This window comes from Ascochyta rabiei, chromosome 13, assembly GCF_004011695.2.
Source record: "Ascochyta rabiei chromosome 13, complete sequence".
NCBI classification, from domain to species: Eukaryota; Fungi; Ascomycota; class Dothideomycetes; order Pleosporales; family Didymellaceae; genus Ascochyta; species Ascochyta rabiei.
Window position 1 is genome coordinate 138,089 of NC_082417.1, and position 17,137 is coordinate 155,225.

A 17,137-nucleotide genomic window follows, 5' to 3' on the forward strand; every position below is an offset into this window, starting at 1 on the left:
ATATGTGTGTCTTTCTTCCTTGCGCCATGCAAGAACGGGTGGAACTCCGACTTCCTCTATGCTAGAAAGCGACATGCGCTGTATGTACCATGCAAGCCTGCACGCTATGCAAAAGATGCCGATGAGGATAAGAATACTCGCTAATGATCGAAGAACAGAAAAACAGTCGCGACCTCTCCTCAATCTTCTCTACACCTCCATGTTCTCAAAGGGATCACGATCGGGCGGTAGCCCCCTGTACATAACCCGACCACCGCCGTCCAACCTGGCGTTCACACTCGTAATCCAAATCTGCTGACTGAATGCACTCGTGCGCTGAATCTCGTCCTTAGCAACGCCCAGCTCGTCGTGCGGGACCCATACAGCAGGCTGGATGGTACGCGTCGCGGGATGCTGGAAGCTACGTTTGATGAGCTTCTGGCGGGCTTCAGGCTCGATATCTTGCAGCTCATCGTCGATGTTATCGAAGAGGTTGGCTGTGGGAAGAACCTGCGATTCAATGTCGCGCACGGGGCGGGTCACACCATCTGTGACATCGTTGAGGCCCCGCTTGAGCGTATCGGTAAAGACGTCCAGGGGAGCTTTGCGGTGGTGCTTCTTGGGCGTGGTGTGTGAGCGGGAGCGGGAGCGGCTGTCGTTGACAGAAGTGTGGGATTTGTTAGCCCAGTTTGTTTTGCGCGATCGCTCGGGGCTATTGAATTCCTCAAGCTCGTATGCGTCGTTGCCGTTACCCGATGGCGTACGTTGGGCGTCGAGACGGTCCATCTCTTCCATGTGCGCACGTTCGCGCTCCTCTGCTGTCTGCGCGGCGTGCTCTCCAACAAGTGACTGGTGTTCCGCATCTTCCTCCTTGGTCCATCGTCCGGCTTGCGCACGCTGGAACTCCTCATCACGCTCGACAGCCTCGTCCTCGAACGTGATAGGAAGGTAAGTGAAGAGAGGGCCGAAGGCTCGATTGAGCACAAACTGGTACAGCACTGTCAAGGCTAGAACGACAATCATGATGATTGCGTGAGGTACACACGCTCTGTTTTCCTGCAGGAAGAACAAACCCACAAGACACAGTTCCAGGAAGTACAAGCCAGTAAAGAGCTGATTGATGGCTTTCGGGAAGATCAGTCCGTTCGTTTCGGTCTTAGCGTACGAGACGTAGATCATTTGGTATCGGTAGGTGAACCAGAACAGGCAGAAGGTGATCAACATCATGATGATGATCAAAGGCGAAATAACTGAATAGATGATACCAATGGCGCCGAAGTTGGTGTATACCGGAATCATAGTGCCCCAGTTGATGCCTGACCTGTTAAGCACTCTCGAGACCTTTTCGCGAGGCGTGGTGTCGAAAAATCCGAAGAGAATGATCACCAGAACAGATCCGATCTGCAACAGTGTACCAGAACTGATACTGAGAGCTTGCAGAATCATGTAAGAGAAGAAGTAATTGGCGGACTTTGGCAAGCTTTCAGCCAGGGTTTGGGGGACACTGGTGGGGTTGCTGGTGATCTTCTCAATCGTAGCCGTGATACCTGAGGAGAGAGAAACGACTAAGAACAGTTGGATGAAGACGAAGGCGAAGTAGAAGTTCTGCACAAGAAGTTCGCGCTCTCCAGATGTCGTAGTACCGGTGGCACCCGCCAAGAACCGTAGAAGAATTGGCAGGACCGCGAAAAGAACAGCCAGCAACAGCGGAGGCAACACACCCTGGATCAAACTGATCGCCCACGTGGGAAGCTTCTCGAGGAACCCCAGCCAAGGAAGCTCGTCTGTTAGAGTAGAGATTTGGGACAAAGCTCCAGTGAACGAGACGGGAATACCCCAGAAGATGATCAGCCCAACAATGGTTGCGATGACACCGAACAGCCGGAGATATCGTTCCCACCACTTCATAGTCAAGTTGTCCCAAAGCACTTGGTTGGGGTTGACTTCGATAGTACGAGGATCCATCTGCCTAGGAACGTGGTGACTCAGCGCCTGGCAAGCCATGTGTGCAGCAACTTGGTGGTTGAATTGGATGAAAGCAGAATTCATCAACGGGAAGCGTTCAGGATGAGCCTGGTCCTCGGCAATCTCAGTGTTCAATCGTGCCAGCTCTTTGCGACAATGGTAGATTTTGTCGACCTTCTTGCCGATCAATGGAAGAGATGGCCACCAGTCCCATTTGAAGAGAGGAAGACGCATGGTCTCGCGGTCCTTGGGCTTAATATACGACCTCCAAAGGGCGGTATCATCGTCCTCTTCAAGAGCATCGTTCCAGACACCTGCGTAGTTGTACTTTGCTTTGACAGGCTCCTTTAAATCTTCTGGCAGCTTTTCGCCGGGTTTACGGAAAGGTTGCGGGCTTGCAAAATCGTCGCTCATGCGACGTAAAGGTCGAATTGGGTTAAAGGGCGACTCCTTCACTTTCTGCAGTACTCCCTTCTTCTTCTCCTTCTCTTCCGTCTTGTGCTTGTGCTTGTGCTTTTCATCAGGCGAACTTGTCTCGGTCACAGTAAGGTCAGACTCCAATTGGTCCTGCTCTGGCACTGTCAGTGGAGAGTAGGTATCGCTACTAGCGCCCCGTTGCCCAAAGTCTGCGGAAGTCGGCGAAGAAATTGGTCGCTCGCCGGTGCCATCAAGCTGGGGCTGAGCAGGTCCACGCTTGTCTTTGCCTGCAAAGGCGCCTCTGAAGCCACCGTAGATCTTCTTGTTGAAGCGATCCACGCCTTGCCCTACATCGCGAAACCCGTCTCCAACCGCATGGAAGCCTTGACCAACGAATGGTATCGGAAATACACCCTTCTTGCGCGAGGGCGATGAGGAGCGTGACGAATCAGAAGACGATGATGCGCTCTCATCCAGCACGGACTGCAGTTGTCGTTCAATTTGATGAGGGTTACCGGCATCCGTACCATGGTCGACAGTTTCATGGGCGATTTCGTCGTTCTTTTGCGCTTCGTCGTGCTTCTTTTCTCTCTTCGTCTTCTTCTTTTTACCTTCTTCCTTGGCTTTGGCCTCCTGCATTTCCTTGTGCTTCTTCGTGCACATGATGATCAAGTTTGTTTCAGCGGATTCGAGGGCTCTGGCGCATTTGCTCCGTTTGTTGACCTTGTCCTGCAGCTCATCGAAGTTGCGGTTAATCCAGATTTCTTTGATGCCTCCAGGGAAGACGTCGTAGAGCGCGTCGAGCGCAGCCATGGTGAGCCACTTCCGGGGGATGCTCTGGACGAGAATGGTGGTCGCGGAGGCGCGTATGCGATGCTCTGGCATGGTGAGAATGGTCTGCCTGAGGCGGACGAACTTCCTCATCGCCAGGAAGAAGTTGAAGCAAACCCAGCATACTACACAAACTGCCAGAATCAAGTGTGCCCACAAGCGGTGCTGCTTGCCTAGAGTGGCCACGTTCGGCCATGCAAACGAATCCAGTCCTGAGACTCCCGGGACGTCTCCGATGCGGTTGATTGGCAGCAGAATAGGCAGGATGACAATGGCCATAGGTATGAATATGCGAAGCAGCAGCTGCAGGTACTGGAGGAACAGGAAGCCGTCTACACCTGCAATACGGATGAGCTCACGGTCGCTGATCTTGAACACTGTCTTGATGGACTCGATGGCGGTAACTGGGGCTGCAATGCGTTTGGCCTTGGGTACAAAGGCAGTCTTGTAGTAGCTGTGGGCTGTTAGCGTAGTCGCATTGAGAAAATGGCAGCACATACTATATCCTCTGGAAGAGGCTCTGTCGATCTGAAGGCTTTTCATCTAGGCTCTTCTTGGATCGTGTGATTTTCCAGTTGCCACTCAGTATCAAGAAGACGCCCAACTGTACACCGAAAATGACAGTAGCCGTGGAGAGCGAGGCGGCAAAGTTGGCGATGCTCTGATTCTGTCTGGCTAGGGCAGCCCCATTAGTGCTCGTCGGCGAGGCGGACGGGTCTGTGGACGACATTTGGTTGGTCTTCTGGCGCTATATGAGCGCTGCTCGTGGTGTTGGGGTTGTGATGTCGCGGTAGTAGCCCCCCTGCAGCTAGTAGTGTGAGGCCATGAGAAGTGCTGTCGAGAGGGGGAAGCAATTCCGGCGTTCGAAGCAAGGTGGCGGTAACGGAGGTGAAGCAGGGTCTTGAGGGGGTGTGAAAGGAATGCAACAAAGCAGGCAGGCGTGCCAGGTCACTGGAAAAGTCGTTGTTGGTTCAAAGGTCGACGTGTTTGGGTTTACCCTGAATTGGCAGTTCGCGCGCGAACATACTTGGCACGGCGCCTCTCTCGTCACCGCTCTACCTATCATTCGGCCAGCGCGACAGCGGGCTGGAGTTCTAGCGCCCGGTATCCCGCCGATAGTAGCGGGCGTTTGTTAGGTTTTGTCCTGCGCGGTCGATATCCAGGACAATTCTCGTTCCCTTGTAGTCTCTCACTCACCGATGCTCCAGAATCAACTGCGCAGGAGCATTAAGATATCCACGTATGTGGGGCGCGATCCAGCAACCGTCAGAACTTCAGAACTCAAACCCCGGTCAATGACGGCGCCAAGCCCTGTGCGCTACTCCTGTGCACCGCTTTGCCGTATTCACTCACGTGCCATGTCCCGTTTCGCCCGTGGATGTTCCAAGTTTTCGCGGGCGTACACAGTAGCAAGGCGCGCACGATTCAAAAACTTGAGACGGGAAGGACTTCACGGCACACGCTGCGTGGGCATCACAATACAGCTCTCACATCAAACCCAACTTCTTGTACGGGTGAATGTGGCCGGGTAAGCTCACATTCTGCATAAGATTGTTGAGTCATCTGCCGGTAAAGGGATATGGGATCGTTGCATCAAGCATTCGCCTATGCTGACGCCGACCCACGCTCTTCCTTGCTACCAGATCGCCCTGGACCCTGATCGAGGGAACCTCAACTCCATGAGGCTGGAGTTGTGGCTGTGTGGATATGACAACACGCTGCCCCACAGCAGGCTTGCCTCGGAGCCCAATCAGAAGCACCGCAGTCCCGTCTTCCGGCTTATGCATTCCCACTGCTTTATGGCAGCATGATGAGGTACAGAAATGGCAAGCAGGCGAGTACAACCCTCTGGACCAGCTCGAGCGTGTTCGACCCTGGCATGACGTTCTAGCTTTATAGAATTCTAATCATTCGCCGTCAGCTTGGTTGCATATGACCTGATAGCATCCTCGAAAAGCGCCACATTCTCGAACGCAATGTAATTGAGAGACGTGGGCATATCATCGAGAAGTACGCTGTCACGGTCTAAAAAATTGATTGTGATGCCGAGAAAAGAAGAGGCGCTGGGCCACTGAGAGGAATAACGGTAGTGTGCAGTGTTCCTTTCGAGAGTCACAGACATGCATCACGGCACACAAGAACAGGATAATCTGCAGCTTAAAACCCTCGAATTGAACACATCTCATTGCAACGCACGAAGAACAGCACGCTTCCCAGGGTATCTCGAACGCAACGCTAAACACAACAAACGGCCCAGCCCGCTCCATGTCAACTCACCAATTCATCTTCGACCCACCACACGACCCGGCCTCCTTCTTCTTAGGAACCGACTTCACGGCCTTCTCGGCATTATACTGGCGACGCCGTTGAATGGCATCAGCATTGGCTGCCTCCCACATCTGAAACACCTCGTCCCTCGACAGCTGCTCCAGGACCACGTACTCGTCCTTCAATTCGCGCAACTTGGCCTCGTTGGTAGAGCGGCTCTTCTCTGCTCTGGCCCTGAAAAGGAGGTTGCGGTGCGTCACGCCGTTGGTGATACTCTGCTCCAGCTGAGTGATCTCGGCCTGCTTCTTGGCTAGCACCGCGGCGTAGTGGATGCCGGCTTCGACGAGCTCCCAGTCTGCGGACGCTGTGGCGGCGAGCTCTTCTGGGATGGCTTCTGCTTGAGGAGTGCATTCCATGGCTGGAGTGGCCACTTGCCCAGGGACGTTTTCGTTGTCATCGAAGAGGTCGTCGAGGTCGTCCTCCACTTCTTCTTCCTCATGCTCTTCTACAATTGCCACAGCACTGTCTTGCTGTGGTGTCGCAAGAGGTGATGCGGGAGCTGTGTCCTGCTCCGAGGTAGCCTCGTCCTTTGACGAAGCCTCAAGAACTCTCTTGACCTCATCTTTAAACTCAGTCACGGTATTTTCTTCCCGCGGTGCCAAGTTGAGAATAGAGATCAGAGCTGTGGCATGCTCCGAGATCTTTTCGTCAGGAGATTCCTCTTTTCGTGAAGAAGCCTCGGGATCCTCCGAGGTTGCGAGAGCGGGTGTTTCTGAATCGTCAGCAGCCGGCTCCTCCTCTTCGAAGCCCTTCAGGATGAGCTGGGAGAGCTCATCATCCTCGTCGTCAGTCTCTCCCTCCGCATCAAGATCCATCTCCAGGTCTTGAGCCGGCTCAGCAGCCGGAATGCTGGCAGGCGTCGAAGCCACAGACGGAGTTGGCTCGCTCTGCACCGCGGCCGTTGTCTTGATCTTCTTTGAAGATGTTTTCTCTGCCGCAAGCGCACTCTTCCGCTTCTTGGAAGCCACCACTGCAAGCTCATCCCTCGCGAGCTCCTCTTCCCTCTCCCTCACCACCTCCCTCACCGCATCTGCGGTCTTCTTCCTCCCAAAGCAGGCCTGGAAAGCCGGTCCCTTCATATTGGAAATCCGGTTGGACCACTGCCCGAACTCTTCTTGAGCCCGCCTGGCCGATCTCTTCGCGGGCAGATCTTGCTCTAAACGAGCTTTGTCGACGTTGATGTCGCTTAGCTGCAGTTCCCTCTCCAAGCGCTGCTCTTCGCTTGGATCCTCGAGAACGGGGAGAGCGGCAACGCCGTCCCATCTTCGCGTATACATGACCATCTCATCAGCATCGAGGAACTACCTCGACATCTGGCGGATGACATCATGAGCGGCCTGCTCGGTGGGCCAGTGCGCGTCGCAGAATCTGCTTCGTTGCGCGGCGGAGAGTCTGCTTTTCATCGACTCGAAGAGCCGAGAGGAATCGCTGCCGGCGGGCAATACCTTGTCGAGGAATTTTTTCCCCTTGGTCCAAGCGGAAGGGCCAGTTGGCGCAGCCGGTGCTGGAGCGGGCTCGACCTCGCTCGCAACTTTACCTTGTGCCGCGGCAGTGGTCGAATTCGGAGCCGGAGCAGGTACTCCAGCGGGTTCATCACCAGTGAGGTCGACGACCAGATTCGAAGCTGGCATCGAAGCAGGCATCGAAGCAGCCGGAATGCGTGAAAGCACCCGACCCACGCTTGCCGACACAGGAGCAGGAAACCCGGTAGGCATCGGCATCGCCCGAATCTGCTGCACAGGCTGCATGGCTGGAGCGTTATAGCCACCAGCAACAACCCTGGCATCCACAAACGAAGCGTCGACATACCCATATGGCGCATACAGCGACTCGGGCACACGCTGCCTCGACAGCCCAGACACCTGCCGCAGACTCGGCACACGGTCGAAGCCAAACCCCTCGCGACCACCAGCCCACTGCTGGCTCCCATGCTGCCACGCACCGCTATTCACGTAGCCACAAGGTTGCACGTGGTCTACAACACTCATCAGCACCGCACCACGCCACACTCCGCCAGATGCAGTTAACTCACTGGAAATCAGCTGCGGCTGTGCCTGGACAGGACCCGCATAGTGCGCTGCCTGGAACCCGAAATACCTTGCCCGTCTCACCTCCTCTTGCTCTTGTCGATACAGGTGCTCTACTACGGCAGGCACAAGCTGTACGTTCTGGCCTGTGCGCGCGTCGTAGTACCAGTCAGGGTAAAGGGGCATCTGCAGGAGGTAGGAGGGGGTGTTGAGATACATCTTGTCTAGCGAGTGAGATGTATGTTGTGGAGAAGCGTGCCGTGGGTGTGTTTGTTGGTCTGGGGATGTGAGTTTTGAAAAATGGGAGATGTGTGTGTGTGTGTGTGTGTGTGTGTGTATGGGGGGAATGTGGGAAAGAGATTCAGAGCGGGCGAGCAGAGGTATTTCTACTCCTGCTGAGATCCATGCGGATCTGTGGTTTGGATGCGATTGGCACGGTAGCAATACCTGTACCGTTGGATCTCAAAGATCGTGTGGGTGTGACTAGTGGTAACAATTGTTTCTGCTGTACATACGGTACGGAGACAGAGGATGTGGTGCCCGTGACTGTTGTTTTCTGGTCCAGAGAGGTATATATAGTTTGCAGTGGACTTTTCACATCCAAGGTTGGAAGCGAGTGGGGCGTGGGAAAGTGACTGTGCCATCGAACTTCAAGATGCCGAGGGATGTGACTAACGGTAGTGGTTGTGCGTGCTGTATATGGCACAGAGACACCGGAAGTAGTGCCCGTGGCTGTATTTTTTTCCGGGTCATGGAGGAAGCCATGGTATGCAGTGGGCGTTTGGAATCCGAACCAAGTCTTCGTAGCTGCTGACGTCTCGTGGACGCGTCAAAAATCAGACTCGATGCCAATCAGCTCGACCCCGAATCCGTGGCAGTATTTTTCCGGGTCATGGAGGAAGCCATGGTATGCAGTGGGCGTTTGGAATCCGAACCAAGTCTTCGTAGCTGCTGACGTCTCGTGGACGCGTCAAAAATCAGACTCGATGCCAATCAGCTCGATCCCGAATCCTTGTTCTACGGCTCCTACCTAACACAGCCTTGGGTGCCTCGGCCAGGCTCCATGATATTCCCAGAATCCTCTGGAATCCAACTTGCGACCCAACGAACTCATCTCTCTCGGTAAAGCTCTTATCCCTTCCTCGATCATCAACTCAGCCACCCACTTCGCAAACTGCAGCCGCTCCTCATGCTCCTGCGCGCTTTCCTCCACACCCTCGGCCAAGGCGCTGAAGCTCAGAATCAGGTCGTACCAATCGTAGACGCGCAAATCGGCAATGATCCACCTTTTGCCTGGCGTGAACCTGCGATGCGTCGCGATGATCGCACGCGCTACGTCCTCCCCGTGCACGAAATGCACGGCACCGCGCTTCCTCACGTCGTCTTTGTTCTTCGCTAGGCGCGACAGCCATTTTGACGGGACGCGCTCGCCGCCATACAGACCGGAGAGGTTCAACACGCAGCCGTGCTCGGCGAGGAGTTCGTCTTCGGCAATGGCGCGTGTGTCGTCCCTGTCGTACGGAGCATCGTCGGCACTCCAGCCATCGGGAAGCTGGTTGAAGATGCCCGTCGAGCCCAGTTGGATCCAGTTGTTCTTCGGGCCGTGGGCGGCGCGGTACAGGCCGATGATGGTCTTTGACTGTCCGTGGCCTTTGAGCGGGAACGTGACCAGGACGGTGCGGGCCGACGGGAGACGCGTGTATGGCTCGACAGAACCAGAGTCTGGGCTGAACTTGAAAGGGATGGTGTGGTCTCTGCCGCTGGTTGTTGTTGCGGCGTAGGTGATGCCCTCCTTCTTCAGCTGCGGGATCAGGAATGTTGCAGTCCAGCCTGCGCCCAGAATCAGTAGGTCCACCTCTTGCATGGTTTCTCTGAGCATTTCGGAGCTTTTCCGGTCAGGTCAGAGTTATGTTATAAGTCAGGCTATCGGATGCGACCCAATGTTTCTCGTGTTGTTTGAATTGACGTGTGGATAACCATGGCTCGGCCAACGAAATACACGACGTTGGTCTGTGGTTAGCGTCCGTTGCCGCAGCCCCGCATCTGCAGACCCTGGCCTGGACAGGGGTTGCTCAGAAGCTCTCAAGCGTCAGGTCACATGGAATCGATGGACTGAGCATGCTCTACAGCATAAACACACTTGGCGAGAATTGAACACGGTTGATCTTGAGTTCGGTTGACGATGTGTAGGCATGGAGTGGTTGGTTGGCTTCCACTGTCTTCTAGCATCGAAATTGTATCGAGTTGTCCAACCACGTCTCCAACACCTTGTTCACCTCCCCTGGCTTCTCCAGCTGCACCCAATGCCCGCTCTCAATCGTCTCGTATGTCAAATCCTTCACCGCCTCTCTCTGACTCTGACCCATCTTCGGCGTTGCGCTTGGCGAGCAAACAGCATCATGCTTCGCGTCGATATACAGCACTGGGAACTCCAGCGTGCCACCGTTCTTCTCGCTCTTAGCGTACTCTGCGTTGGCTTCGTGGTTCAGATAGTACGCGGTTGGCGGGAAGAAGCCGTGCTTTTTGTGGCTTGCGAGGAGACTGTCGTAGAGCGATTGGTCGAGGGAAGTGTACTCGAGCGGAACGTCCGGGATTTTCTCGGGATGGCCGCCAAACCAGCCTCCATCCTTGATCTGTCTGCTCATCGCCGCACTGGGTTTGCCATGCTTGCTTGGATCGTGGCGCATGTATAGCGCTTTGGTGATCTTTTCGGCGATTCCTTCAAAGGCCTTGACGCTGTCGTCGGGGTGGAGCTCATAGTACTTCATGTACTCGAATTGGCCGTACTTGTATTCCTCTTCGGGATAGATGTCCCGGTTCACTAGTGTGATCAGGTAGTCGAGTCCCAGCTCGAGCGTTCGGTAGGGCACCGCGGTGACAACCAGTCCTAGGAACAGCTCAGGGTGGTGAGCTGCGAGCGCACTGACGACGCCACAGCCCCAGTCGTGACCAATCCACACCGCTTTCTTGATGTCCAGTTTCTCGGCAAACTCGACAAGCTCGTTGACCAGGACTTGGAGGGAGTAGGCACGCTTGTCCTTTGGGCCCGAGGAGTCTCCGTATCCGCGCAGGTCCGGAGCAACAACGCGATACTCGGAGCCAGCTGATCCGGACGAGAAGTGCTTGAGTTGATGCTTCCATGTCTCTGCGATGTCAGGCCAGCCGTGGATGAAGATCAGTGGGATACCATCTGCGGTGCCGCCTTCGTAGTAGTGAGTCGTTTCTCCATTCCTGTGGGTCACATCTGCTGCTTTGAGGGCCTCCATGGTAGATGAGATTGAGAAGTGCTAGAAAACGGGGAACAAAATCAGGTGAGCGGAAGTGGAAAGCTTGTTGTGTCTGTGGGAACCCATCAGGTTATGTACTGGGACCTGTAATAGGTGGTGCGATAATTCATTAGCAATACCAGTACGTCGGCGATTGATTGCATCATGTGGGGTCCTACCTACTGATCATCGCGACCATCTATTCGCTCACAACGACATTCAACTCATGGTTTCTTTTCTCCAACCTCGTAGAATGAAATGCTACACTATGTATCTAGCTTTCTTACTATTCTATGCTCAGGCAATCTATACGCCGTTCTTAGGGACTGTTGGCTACTTTGTGGAGAGTAGGGCTGTCATGCATGTGGGATTCGAGAAAGCGCTGATCGTGACTGGCACTGTGTGACGGATGCTCGACAAAGCTGTCGAGAATATTCAACTCGTAATTCCACCACCAACACCACGCTCTACAGCTAGTTTGCACATCTTCTACATTCCGTCCACGGACGTCAATACGCAGCTAGAAGCCATCCTGGATGCCTCGCTTCTTCTCGGCATCCAGCCTCTCGCTGTTCACCACCCACCACCACTCATGGTTCTCGTGGCTGCACTTTCCGGGCGCCTCGTCCCACGGCTTCGGGCTGAGGATGTAGTGGATGTTCTTGACCTTGTCGTCCTGCCAGATCGGGTGATGCACGCCCTTGGTTGGCATCGTCTTGAGGGCGTTGTAGATGTACGGCAGTGCGACCCATCGCCCCCAGAAGACGTCGCTCAGCAGCGACTGGTCGGCGAAGTCGTAGTCCATAGATGAGTCGTCGGCGAGCTGTTGGAGGATGAGGTTGTACACTGCTTTGCTGGGGTTGACCACTTGGAGGCCGCCGTTGGGCATGCCAAGGCCGGCAGTAGGGCCTGCGCCGGTGTGTTGTGCGGCCTCCGGGTCCGAGTGCTGGGAGGTGAATGCGCAGTTCTCTGGGCGCCAGTCTTTCGGGTAGTGCGGCTTCTTCAGCGGGTTGCACACGCAGGCGTGGCTTGCAGCGAAGACCTTGTCGCCTTTCCCAGCTGCAGCGGGCGGGTCCAGATCCATCTCCATCAACTCGTCCATGTTGTGCAGGACCAGCATGTCGCTGTCGAGTTGCACGACGCGGTCATAGTGCTCGAGGGAGAAGGGCGTCAGCTTGCTCCAGCAGTCGTAGAAGCGCGGGTCGTTGGTGTAGTCCTTGGAGACCTTGGGCAGCAGGTACTTGACGTGCTCCTTGGGGATGGCGCGCGCGTCGAGGGCGGCGTGACCCTCGGCGGGGAAGGTGTCGGTGTAGAGGGCGACGAGGGGGTATTTGCTGCCGTGCTTCTTCAGGCTGTAGTCGAGGGTGAGGAGACCGGTCAGGTAGGCCGTGTTGGTGATCAACGTGGTCCACACTGGCCACGTTAGTCATGCGCTCGAGGTGAGAAGTGCCCGGCCAGAGCTTTGCTGACCCTTGTTCGACTGGATGGGCGCCGAGGGTGTTGCTTGTGTGCCCGACATGGCTGCTGTTGCTGCTGTTGCTGCTGTTGCTGCTGTTGCTGCTGTTGCTGCTGTTGCTGCTGCCAGAGTGCAAAGTGAGCGTGAAGATGGACAGATCAGTGAAGGGAAACAGGCAGTCGCCGGCGATCAAAGACGCGCATCGTCAGCCGGTGCATGTTTGCGGCAGCAGTTGCTTATGCGACCCTTGGGGCGGGGCTACCGGTACGCCAGGAACAAGGATTCGATCGAGATCGAGCTGGACCCTGCAGAGCCGATCCTCGCCCTCGCCCTTGCACGTCACCACTGGCCTCGCGGGCGCTTGTGCCTCTCCGATCGAGCTCTGCTGCACGCTTGTCGACGGCTGAGCAGACAAGTGGACAGGTCGTCTGCCCTGCCATGTCAGTGCAATGGAGCTCCTCCACACTCTGCTGTTGACTCGTCTTCGGCCGGCATGAATTCGCGGCCTCACAACGCGACAACACCTCGACCATGGCTACCACCGTCATGAAGACGGGCGAGCAGCCCGCCGCGGCCGCCGTCGTGGACCCTTGCGGCAAGAAGCAGCCGGCCCACTATCGCGGCTTCGTGGCCGGTGTCTTCTCTGGCATTGCAAAGCTGTCCGGTGCGTGTCATGCGCGGGCAAGCAGCTGTGCAGGCTAACGTTCGCAGTTGGACACCCATTCGACACCGTCAAGGTACGGTTGCAGACGACGGACAAGTCTCAGTTTCGAGGGCCGCTGGACTGTCTGCTGCAGACGGTGCGCAGAGAAGGCTTCGCAGGCCTCTACAAGGGTGCAACACCGCCGCTGGTGGGATGGATGTTCATGGACTCCATGTGCGCGCACCCGTCCTCGCCATGGCTCCTGAGACAGCGTCGCTGACGTACGCTAGCATGCTTGGCTCCCTCAGCGTCTACCGCCGTGAGCTGAACGAGCGCTTCTTCCACCCTCGCCAGCCGGGCGGTGAGCAGGGGAAGCTCCCTGTGGTGGGCCATGCCATGGCAGGCACCCTGGCAGGCTGGACGGTATCCTTTGTCGCAGCACCCGTCGAGCACGTCAAGGCACGCCTACAGATCCAGTACTCGGCCGACAAGAGCAGGCGTCTCTACAGCGGACCGATTGACTGCCTGACCAAGATCTTCCGAGGCCACGGCGTGCGTGGGGTATACCACGGTCTGTCCGCAACCCTGCTGTTCCGCACCTTCTTCTGCTTCTGGTGGGGTTCGTACGACGTCTTCACTCGGCTCCTGCAGAAGCACACGGGTCTGTCGACACCAGCGGTCAACTTCTGGGCGGGTGGGCTGTCAGCCCAGATCTTCTGGGTCAGCTCGTACCCGAGCGACGTGATCAAGCAGCGCATCATGACAGACCCACTGGGAGCTGAGCGACGGTTCCCACGCTGGAGGGATGCGGCAAAGGCCGTGTACAGAGAAAACGGGTTCAAGGGCTACTGGAGAGGGTTCGTGCCATGCTTCCTGAGGGCGTTCCCTGCAAACGCCATGGCACTGGTGGCTTTTGAGGGTGTCATGAGGAGCCTGCCCGAGTGAAGCATGGCGGGAAGACGGGTGGAAAAGCGCAGACGTCGCACACGATGGAGACGGCTCTGTGTGCGCGGGGCCAGAAAGCGGTAGGGCGAGAGCAATGCACACAGCGGCCGCCAAGCCTCGGAAGCATCGACTTGGAGGGAGGCACCCAGCAGCTCGACTGCTCGAGCATGGTAGGCCTGAGGGTAGCCGGTAGCCAGGCTAGGAAGCAAAGAGGCCTGGACAGCATGCAGAACAGAGCCGCACGACGGTGAAAGCCCGCATCACCATGACCATGACCATGACCATGACCATGACCATGACCATGACCATGACCATGACCATGACACCGGTGCAGTGGCGTGCTACCTTTTGTGTGTTATGTTTATTGTCTATTGTTTATTTTTTTTATTTTTTTATTTTTTATTTTTTATTTTTTTTTTTCTTCCTTTGGTGATTGTGACGCCCTTCCTTGCCAAGGACCGGCCAGGGACGGCGGGCGCCCATGGCGTGCAGGCAGCCGCTCGATGCAGGCATGTTCCCGCTCCTCTGATGAGTCTGATCGGACTGAATGGCTCCGGGCAAGAGGGAGTGGATGGGATGGACAAGTGCCGTGCTCGCGTAGGAACGAACTAGGAGATGCTTGCGTGCGTTTTGGCTGCTGCAGCTGCCTCAGGTCAGGTACCGGGGCTGTTAGATTGGCGTTTCAGCGCGTCGAGGCGCACTCGTTCCCACGAGCCTGCAGCCAGACTGGACTGCACGCACGCTGCACGCTGCACGCCGCATGTAGGGATGCACTGCAGGCGTCCTGGCGCGTAGTCGCAGTCATCTGGGAATGCCCACAGGCCAGGCAGCCCAGGCAGCCCAGGCAGCGCAGACGGGCCCCCTTTTGCGCACTGCGCAGGCTGTCAGTGTAACGCGGGTATTCGCGTGTCAAGGCACGACAGGGGTGTCCAGGTTGCACTTGCCATTGAAACAAGCAGTGCAACGCCGATCCGCCAACCGAACGTCCGTCTTCACTTTGGAGACCTCAGCTCATCTCTCGTCTGCCCTCCCTCTTGCTGTCCCTGTTGCTGTCCCTGTTGCCATCGCTCTTGCCGTCCCTGTTGCCATCGCTCTTGCCGTCCCTGTTGCCATCGCTCTTGCCGTCCCTGTTGCCATCGCTCTTGCCGTCCCTGTTGCCGTCCCTGTTGCCATCGCTCTTGCCGTCCCTGTTGCCGTCCCTGTTGCCGTCCCTCTTGCTCTCCCTCCGCCGCTCTCCCTCCGCCGCTCTCCAACCTCGACGTCCGACGCCCGACGCCCGACGCTCGACGCCCGTGGAGCCTGTTGTCGCCTTCGTCTGCTGCCCGGCCTCTGTCAGCACCGTCACACGCCGCCCTACCACCGGCCAGTCACGCCGACGCCGAGCCTGGCATACTGCAACACCGCCAGCATGGGTGCCTCCATCTCAAAGATGATGGGCAAGATCTTCGGATCCAAGGAGATGCGTCTGTTGATGCTGGGTCTTGATGCCGCAGGAAAGACTAGTACGCCAGCCTGACACGCTTTCTTCGCACCACGCAGCACTGACTCCGAACCACCAGCCATCCTCTACAAGCTCAAGCTCGACCAGGACGTGACAACGATCCCCACCGTCGGCTTCAACGTCGAGACCGTCACATACAAGAACACAAAGTTCAACGTCTGGGACGTCGGTGGCCAGGACAAGATCCGCCCTCTGTGGAGGCACTACTTCTCGGGTATGTTGGGAAAGCAAGGCCATGTCCCGGGTAGGCGCGCACACGTGCAGCCCACGCCTCTCCCACCCGGCCAGACCACTCCCCCCCGCAATCCAGTCAGCACATGCACTGACACACCGTGCAGGCACCCAGGGTCTGATCTTCGTCATCGACTCCAACGACCGCGACCGTATCGACGAGGCCCGCACCGAGCTCACGCGCATCATCCAGGACAGGGAAATGAAGGACGCGCTGCTGCTGGTCTTCGCGAACAAGCAGGATCTGCAAGGAGGTGCGTCACGACGTTGCAAACAAGCTTGGCGAGTGCAGAAGCGGAGGACAGAGGCTAACACGTGGCAGCTATGCGGCCAAAGGAGGTTTCCGACAAGCTACAGCTCGAGAAGATCGCAAAGGACCATGTGTGGAAGGTCGAGCCCAGCTGCGCGACCACGGGAGAGGGCATTTTCGAGGGACTGGTAAGGCCACAACATGGCTGACGAGACCGTGGCTAACATCAGCCCAGGCATGGCTCAGCAACAACGTCAAGCTCCCCCAAGGCGGCAAGTAAGGCATCGACACCCTCTTCTCGATGCCTCCCCTTGCCGTGTACGACTACATGCGCGCGCTCCTGCATATACCCGGTTTTCTGCCTAACGTCTGCGCCTACCCCGATATAACCTTCTAATACCAGCTACCCCCCTAGCTGCATTTCTCCTTGAGTCCGCGCACATGGCGCGGGTTGAGATACCCCCTTCCCATAGCCTCCTTTTGCACTACTCCATGTAGATTTGGTTTGCTTTTGTACAGTACGAGCATCAGGCGGTTCGATAGATGAGTTTATGGATCTGTATGAAACCGCCCTCTTGTGTTTGCTTTGCCCTGTGATTCTGACTTGTCGACGGGCTTGACGGGAAGGCGCGACGCACTCGATGGCAATCAAGAAGCCACCTCTCTCTAGACTCCCACACGGAAACCTTTTTTCTTTTTTTTTTACTCACTATACACATGACGGGTAGCGAAGCACTTGATAGCAATAAAGGAAACAAATCTCTTCTACACTCTAACCCTAAACGATCTACTTGTTATTATCGTAGCGTAGCGTAGCAGGTGGTAGTATTATTTTAAATGAGTCTTTTTTAGGATAACACTAGAAGATTACTTGGATATTATATAGTAGGTGGTGAGGTGGTTGTGGTGTTGTATTAGATGAATCTTTTTTTAGAAAAATACTAGGAGGTTACTTCTTCTTATTGTAGTGGTGAGGTGGTTGTGGTGTTGTATTATATCAAATGAATCTTTTTTAGACTATACTAGGAGATTACTTCTTCTTATTGTAGTAGTGAGGTGGTTGTGGTGTTGTATTAGATGAATCTTTTTTAGAAAAATACTAGGAGGTTACTTCTTCTTATTGTAGTGGTGAGGTGGTTGTGGTGTTGTATTAAATGAATCTTTATTAGACTATACTAGGAGATTACTTACTATTATTGCAGCAGGTGACCCTTTGCTCACCACAACACGGCAGGATCGACCAGTCCCGCCCACACATCTCCTACCACCACAAGCCACTTACTACTATCACGCTTCCC

The 17,137-nt window shown here is 55.8% G+C and overlaps 8 protein-coding genes across 8 annotated transcripts, besides 11 other annotated features; 2 read left to right on the forward strand and 6 right to left on the reverse strand.

Annotated features, from left to right (window-relative positions):
• Nucleotides 1–189: 189 nt before the first annotated feature.
• EKO05_0007639 (uncharacterized protein) lies at nucleotides 190–3,922 on the reverse strand (the record flags this gene model as incomplete). Its single annotated transcript, XM_038941114.1, has 2 exons — nucleotides 190–3,646; nucleotides 3,693–3,922. The coding sequence occupies 2 exons, from the start codon at nucleotides 3,920–3,922 to the stop codon at nucleotides 190–192; spliced, it is 3,687 nt and encodes a 1,228-aa protein (XP_038797218.1).
• Nucleotides 2,392–2,463: a tandem repeat.
• Nucleotides 2,914–2,982: a tandem repeat.
• Nucleotides 3,923–5,465: 1,543 nt separating the features above from the next.
• EKO05_0007640 (uncharacterized protein) lies at nucleotides 5,466–6,803 on the reverse strand (the record flags this gene model as incomplete). The annotated part of the gene is made up of 1 exon (XM_059637096.1): nucleotides 5,466–6,803. The coding sequence occupies one exon, from the start codon at nucleotides 6,801–6,803 to the stop codon at nucleotides 5,466–5,468; it is 1,338 nt and encodes a 445-aa protein (XP_059493079.1).
• Nucleotides 5,935–5,966: a tandem repeat.
• Nucleotides 6,498–6,546: a tandem repeat.
• Nucleotides 6,804–6,821: 18 nt separating the features above from the next.
• EKO05_0007641 (uncharacterized protein) lies at nucleotides 6,822–7,766 on the reverse strand (the record flags this gene model as incomplete). Its single annotated transcript, XM_038940984.2, has 2 exons — nucleotides 6,822–7,495; nucleotides 7,553–7,766. 2 exons carry the CDS (start codon nucleotides 7,764–7,766, stop codon nucleotides 6,822–6,824), a joined length of 888 nt encoding a protein of 295 aa, XP_038797217.2.
• An 89-nt stretch (nucleotides 7,767–7,855) lies between these two features.
• Nucleotides 7,856–7,884: a tandem repeat.
• A 693-nt stretch (nucleotides 7,885–8,577) lies between these two features.
• EKO05_0007642 (uncharacterized protein) lies at nucleotides 8,578–9,426 on the reverse strand (the record flags this gene model as incomplete). Its single annotated transcript, XM_038946395.2, has 1 exon — nucleotides 8,578–9,426. One exon carries the CDS (start codon nucleotides 9,424–9,426, stop codon nucleotides 8,578–8,580), a length of 849 nt encoding a protein of 282 aa, XP_038797216.2.
• A 343-nt stretch (nucleotides 9,427–9,769) lies between these two features.
• EKO05_0007643 (uncharacterized protein) lies at nucleotides 9,770–10,813 on the reverse strand (the record flags this gene model as incomplete). Its single annotated transcript, XM_038946394.1, has 1 exon — nucleotides 9,770–10,813. One exon carries the CDS (start codon nucleotides 10,811–10,813, stop codon nucleotides 9,770–9,772), a length of 1,044 nt encoding a protein of 347 aa, XP_038797215.1.
• A 520-nt stretch (nucleotides 10,814–11,333) lies between these two features.
• Nucleotides 11,334–12,332, reverse strand: EKO05_0007644 (uncharacterized protein; the record flags this gene model as incomplete). The annotated part of the gene is made up of 2 exons (XM_038941002.1): nucleotides 11,334–12,226; nucleotides 12,284–12,332. The coding sequence occupies 2 exons, from the start codon at nucleotides 12,330–12,332 to the stop codon at nucleotides 11,334–11,336; spliced, it is 942 nt and encodes a 313-aa protein (XP_038797214.1).
• A 1-nt stretch (nucleotide 12,333) lies between these two features.
• Nucleotides 12,334–12,394: a tandem repeat.
• A 193-nt stretch (nucleotides 12,395–12,587) lies between these two features.
• Nucleotides 12,588–12,624: a tandem repeat.
• A 176-nt stretch (nucleotides 12,625–12,800) lies between these two features.
• Nucleotides 12,801–13,857, forward strand: EKO05_0007645 (uncharacterized protein; the record flags this gene model as incomplete). Its single annotated transcript, XM_038941091.1, has 3 exons — nucleotides 12,801–12,933; nucleotides 12,981–13,146; nucleotides 13,203–13,857. The coding sequence occupies 3 exons, from the start codon at nucleotides 12,801–12,803 to the stop codon at nucleotides 13,855–13,857; spliced, it is 954 nt and encodes a 317-aa protein (XP_038797213.1).
• Nucleotides 13,858–14,119: 262 nt separating this feature from the next.
• Nucleotides 14,120–14,181: a tandem repeat.
• Nucleotides 14,182–14,237: 56 nt separating this feature from the next.
• Nucleotides 14,238–14,277: a tandem repeat.
• A 313-nt stretch (nucleotides 14,278–14,590) lies between these two features.
• Nucleotides 14,591–14,638: a tandem repeat.
• A 30-nt stretch (nucleotides 14,639–14,668) lies between these two features.
• Nucleotides 14,669–16,119, forward strand: EKO05_0007646 (uncharacterized protein; the record flags this gene model as incomplete). Its single annotated transcript, XM_059637097.1, has 5 exons — nucleotides 14,669–15,359; nucleotides 15,417–15,572; nucleotides 15,697–15,843; nucleotides 15,912–16,027; nucleotides 16,075–16,119. The coding sequence occupies 5 exons, from the start codon at nucleotides 14,669–14,671 to the stop codon at nucleotides 16,117–16,119; spliced, it is 1,155 nt and encodes a 384-aa protein (XP_059493080.1).
• Nucleotides 15,114–15,150: a tandem repeat.
• Nucleotides 16,120–17,137: the final 1,018 nt, after the last annotated feature.